The sequence below is a fragment of the Poromitra crassiceps genome (genome assembly GCF_964638095.1).
Source record: "Poromitra crassiceps genome assembly, chromosome: 22".
NCBI classification, from domain to species: Eukaryota; Metazoa; Chordata; class Actinopteri; order Beryciformes; family Melamphaidae; genus Poromitra; species Poromitra crassiceps.
Window position 1 is genome coordinate 6,865,154 of NC_139647.1, and position 6,000 is coordinate 6,871,153.

The window sequence follows — 6,000 nt, forward strand, 5'->3', positions numbered from 1 at the left end:
GTGTTCCTCATATACTGTAGGAGCGCTCCCCCAGTTCTCCAGATAGCACTATACACACCTGATTTCCACTCTAAGTCAATACTTTGACTTGGGGACTAAAATCTATATAGAAAAAAGTTGTTGAAAACTTGATGATTTTGTTTTGAAACACACACGCACACACGCACACGCGCACGCACACACACACACACACACACACACACACACACACACACACACACACACACACACACACACAGCACTGATTCAGATCATAGGCTGTGTGCACTGTGCACTCTCACAAAGTGTGCCTATATCTTTCCATGATATACCTTAACACCACCTTAACTCTGCTGCATCTGAAGTGTTGTGTGGAGGCCCGTCATGGCGCTAAGAGATGAAGTGACCCATGCCACTGACAGCCATGCATGGGCGAGACAAGTGGCACTACACACTGCCTGTCACTGACTGTTCCCTTCATTTTAACAATATCCTGTGCATGACATGATGCAACACTACAGCTGAAGCCTGCACACAAAGTCACATTTTCACATGACTGATTTTGCACATTTTTGGTTTTGCACATTGCATTGCAGGATTTGAGTATAGGCTAACTATCCCCCCAGCCCACACGCCTACTACTCAGTTTGACTGATTCCACCGATGCTGCTGCACCATCTGCTGAGAATACTAGTTTGAAACAGAAGTCCAGCAATAAGTCCTATCTGATCACACACACATGTCAATCTGTGGTAGGATGCATAACCTAAATTTAATGATCAACCTCTAGTTGTCCTGCATGCACGCTAAACTTATAGTATGCTGTCCCGGGTCTGCCCCATTCATTGCAGGCAATTTCGTCAAAGACAAAAAAAACAACTTAACTTAACACTGCAAAGATGCCTAAATAGCCATATATAGTTTCTTAAGCGACCGCTGATTGGCTGGGTGAATTTATTTTTTTAATAGGCTAATTATGGGGTGCGTGCAGCGCTGAATATTAGTTCAGGGTTCTGCACATATCGGAGACAGTCCGCTGTACAAGTCATGCAATCCGGTAGGCTGTTTACTCCAGCGGAGCGTTCATAAATCAGACCAACAGATAGCCCGCTGCCCGTGTCCCGTTAAGCAGAGAAGTTAGAAAGCAGCAAAGCAAAAACAACAAAACAAATAAATAAAAACGAACACGCCATGTGCCAAGCGACAAACGATGCAAAGATCCACGTTAAATATGTATTAATATAGGTTGGCATGCAGATATTCACATTTAACCGGTATATTTAATGTTGTTAAATTGATTCGGCTGTGAGTCCTATATAGGCTATAGGCTACTTACAGTTGCCGAGAAAGTTTCCTCTAGAGCCAAAACAAACAAGCAAACAACAACAAGGAAAAAGCATAATCCATAGGTATGATTCCGATAAGCCCGATTCCGGATTCCTGGACTTGGAAAATAAAAGTCACGGTGGGACTCGCTTGCTAGACCGCGGTCCTTATGAGTCGCACTGAGTGGCCCTCCCACTCTGTCATTATCACTAAATGTATTGACAGAGGCTCGAAGAGAAACAATCAGAACAGACGCTGAAACCTTTCAGAACACGACAGAGAAATGCCCAAAGGCACGCGTTCATTTAGCGCGGCCAGGTGCGCCAATTAAAAAGGCGTTTGATGTATTATCAAAACAAATCTGGATCATGACTTATTGGCAGCAAGGAGTAGGAATTGCCGAAGCCAAGCTTAAAGTAAATATCAACATGGGTGGAGAAGTGTATGCATGTAGCCTATTAAAGTCAGGGGGAAAAACGTACCTGTCTATTGATCAACTTATTCCCAATAGCAAAGCAATTACAATTTGTTTTCTTTAACTAATAATCAGGTATCCAACATAATAGGACGAATCAGCGTGACGTCACTGCCACCCAAAAATGCGTAGCCGCGGCAGTTATGAACTGTTGTGCCAAACAAACGTTAATATCTCAAAAAGTAGGCTACAGCCTACATCACATTGCTTATATTTTGCCATTCTGAGTGAGAGCAGAATTAGCTCAAGCGTTTGATGTAGGCTATAATACGCATGTCGTGTTAAAGTTGTGTGTGAACTGTCGCAGTTTTTAAATTGTAAACAGGGTCAGCCGAGAGTCAGACGCTCAAACTCAGGCTCCATAGGGTTCCGTTGCCGTTGTTGGCCACCCAGTGACGCGGTTTGTCTGATCCCTCGTATAGACTGACAGCCTCCAGCAGCATGCAGGCATGCCTAGGAGGAAGCAGCGAGCCCATAGGCTACTCTATTTTAGTCAGAAGACACAAATGCTATAACGTGTCGCAATATGCTGCAATGCTTTACCTAAAATTAAAACGGTCACATTCACCTATTTATATCTTTAAAATGTAGCTTTAGCAGGAGGCTAAGGATATATAGGCTACTCTAATATAGTCTCCTGTTGAAAATGTATGGAAACGTTTTTTTCTTTGCCTAATCCATAAAGTAGCCTAATAGTATAGTGTCGATCATAAAAGCCATAAGGCTAAGACACGGTGACAGGTATACTAACTTTTGTTCCCTTCGTGTTCCTCCCACCCCATACAGTCCACAAACAGGTGTCCTCTCACACACACACACACACACACACACACACACACACACACACACACACACACACACACACACACACACACACACACACACACACGTTTCAGTAGTGTGAAGACAGACAAAAGAAAGAAAGAAAGAAAAAGAAAGAAAGAAAGAAAGAAAGAAAGAAAGAAAGAAAGAAAGAAAAAGAAAGAAAGAAAGAAAGAAAGAAAGAACAACTATGAGGTTGATGCCTACTCTTGTTGAACATGAACAGGTGTCAGGTGTTACAGACATGGATTTGATTGCTTTGGAGACACAGTTTTATTGTTAGAAGCTCTTTTAAATGGTTTGCTTTTGTTTTTGGGACAGGTTCAAATTGCTTTTAAACAGATGGACAAATTCTACTTTAAGGGCAAAGGCAAGTATTTTTACAATTAAAAGATGATCAGGCCGCGCTATGTGGCCTTCAAATGTAGATCCGTGGGGCTCCGGCCCGGTGTGTTGTGTGTGTGTAGGTCTGTGTGTGTTCTGGACTTTTATTTTGAAGGTTGGCATCGGTATCGATCGACAGCTGTATTGGGTATCAATACCAGTATCGATCCCAGTGTCAGTATCGGTATTGATATCGGTATGCGCGTGTCCAAAATGAGCGGCACTGCACACCGTCGGGTTTCCAGCAGCGCACTCCCCAGTCATGTTAGCACACATGCACGCACGCACGCACGCACACACACACAAATATCTTACATTATGTTCTCAAAATTAACATTACAACTCAGTTGAACACAATTTACTAAAGAACAACGTTCCCCCTTTTTCCTGTGTGTGTGTGTGTGTGTGTGTGTGTGTGTGTGTGTGCGTGCGGGTGCACGCACGTGTGTGTGTGTGTGTGTGTGTGCACGCGCAGAAATATAATGCTACACACACACACGCACGTGTGTGTGTAGCATTATATTTCTGCTGGATAAGTATTATCCTAAGCAAACACCATTATTCTGGGCAAGATTCTGTTTGCCTGCAATGCACACAGACCGCTAAGTGTAGTTTGCATTGACTCCTCTATTATGCTATTCAAATCACTATTGTCGGAGGGCTTTAGGTGGAAAACACCTGTCCTTTTCACACCATCATTTATGACATTGCAGAAGAAAAGGAAACCGGCCAGCAGCACTCTCAATGTCCTTTCAGTTGAAATTGACATATGACTATCAGTACAGAAAGAAGGCTTACTCTGTGTAACGCATCTGTATGCTGACATGACCATTGATATGGCCCTTTCATGTACTCGTGAAAGAAAAATCACAAAAAGCCATTAAGGCGTCTCATTCATCATTTGTGTGAGCCCACCTGGGAATGAAAGCTACCAACGCATATCGACAAAACACAAAAGAATATTAATAATAACAATAATGATAATAATATAGCCGCAAGCGGCGATGACGCGGTCCAAGCAGTAGTAGTAGCAGCAGTAATAGTAATAGTATTATTAGTAGTAGTGGTGGTGGTAGCAGTAGTAGCAGCAGCAATAGTAATAGTAATAGTAGTAGTAATAGTAGCAGTAGAACTGATGACATTACAATTTGCTTGAGAGACAACACTGATGACATCCTCATTGAGTGCTTGAGTAACATCACTGGTGACATCACCAATCAGCAGCAGTAGTAGTAGTAGTAGTAGTAGTAGCAGTAGTCGTAATAGTAGTAGTAGTAATGGTGGTAGTATCACATATGGGCCAAAAGGTAAAATGGGCTGTTATAGCGTCAGAATCTGGTAGATTGGTGAAATTCTTGGTTTCTGAGTAGTGGGTGACATTTCCATGTCTGACCAAAGACTCACAAAAAAGATTTTTGTTTGGGACATCGGCCATGGTCATCCTTGGGTAAATGATTTGAAGTCACTTTTTGATTCAAACAATCTCTTTTATTTTTCTTAACAGGTTATTATGTGATACCCAAGAGACTGTGAGTAATATGTTTGTTTTGTACAAGGATAAATTAATGGTCTGTTGACTTATGGGATAAACCAAAACTATAAGAACCTATCGTCTCATAAAAGACAGTTACGGTGTGGAGCCCTATGTGAAGTTCGACTTGGACAGACAAAAAAGATCTCTGTGTGCCTCTGTGCCCATCTCTGGAACCCTTCCCTTAGCAATAGAGACTGGTAGGTTTAATGCTAGGCCGCCGCCTATGCTTTGCTGGGCGGCCTGTGGTCCAACATGTTACCCAGAGCCGAACGCTTTAAAGAGCCAGACTGGGCGGCCTGTGGTCCAACACGTTACCCAGAGCCCAACGCTTTAAAGAGCCAGACTGGGCGGCCTGTGGTCCAACACGTTACCCAGAGCCCAACGCTTTAAAGACCCAGACTGGGCGGCCTGTGGTCCAACACGTTACCCAGAGCCCAACGCTTTAAAGAGCCAGACTGGGCGGCCTGTGGTCCAACACGTTACCCAGAGCCCAATGCTTTAAAGACCCAGGCTGGGCGGCTTGCGGTCCAACACGTTACCCAGAGCCCAACGCTTTAAAGACCCAGGCTGGGCGGCCATGCGGTCCGATGCTTTACCCAGAGCCGAACGCTTGAAGGACAGCACTAACATAATTATGGGATTATATAGTTTTGCATTTGGCTTAATACCAATATGGATTCACACTTGTAAAAATGCACATACACACTCCTATACGTCCGCACCTCAGCACCAAGGACAGCGACTGCTTTTCTGCTGTGGGCCACTGTGGTGGATAATTGATAGCAAGTATTACGCAAATGATCTGCTCTGCACATGGGAACACAGCTACAGGTGCACTGCACCCTCATTTCTCCTGACCTACTTTTTTATTTTATTTATTTATTTGTTTATTTATTTATGTATTTATTTATTTGTTTATTTGTTTATTTATTTATTTGTTTGTTTATTTATTTGTTTATTCATTTATTTTTTAGGCAGAATGAACCGGAGGAGTTTCGGAACGTATCCAGCGTCTCAAGGAGCCCCAGCCTGTGCTGAGCAGCATCAAGACGGGCATTGAGAACGTTCTCAGATTGTTGGTTTGGGCAATGCCCCAAAGAACATTGTGACTTGAGTTAATGAATCAAATCAATCTGAAACAAACGAAATCATCTATCACATCTAGAAAGCATTATGGTACTTATCCATGGCTAACCTCAAGACATGATGACTTTTTTCATTTTTTCCAATACTTGAGTTGTAAACATAAATACTATCCACTTCATTTCACTACACTGCACTTCTGTGACACAGTGAAAGAAATATTGCATACCTAATGGAAGCTGACATTATGATTGAATTAGGATTCTTGAATGTGCCATGTAGGTGTTATAAAGCTCTTGTTTAGGTGTTACAAACTGGAGTTGAGGTAATAGTAAAATGTTATGAAATAGAGGAAGTTGTCAACTACTGAGAGTGAATGATGAGAGTTAGAAAATGC

The 6,000-nt window shown here is 42.6% G+C and overlaps 1 protein-coding gene across 1 annotated transcript in view; it reads right to left on the reverse strand.

Annotated features, from left to right (window-relative positions):
• Positions 1 to 5,150, reverse strand: part of LOC310796129 (uncharacterized protein) — a gene marked incomplete at both ends in the record, with an annotated part of 167,935 nt that extends 162,785 nt beyond the window's left edge. The window contains one exon of the mRNA XM_083658276.1: positions 5,027 to 5,150. Within this exon, the coding sequence (XP_083514402.1) occupies positions 5,027 to 5,150 (124 nt within the window). The remainder of the gene's footprint in view (positions 1 to 5,026) is intronic.
• Positions 5,151 to 6,000: the final 850 nt, after the last annotated feature.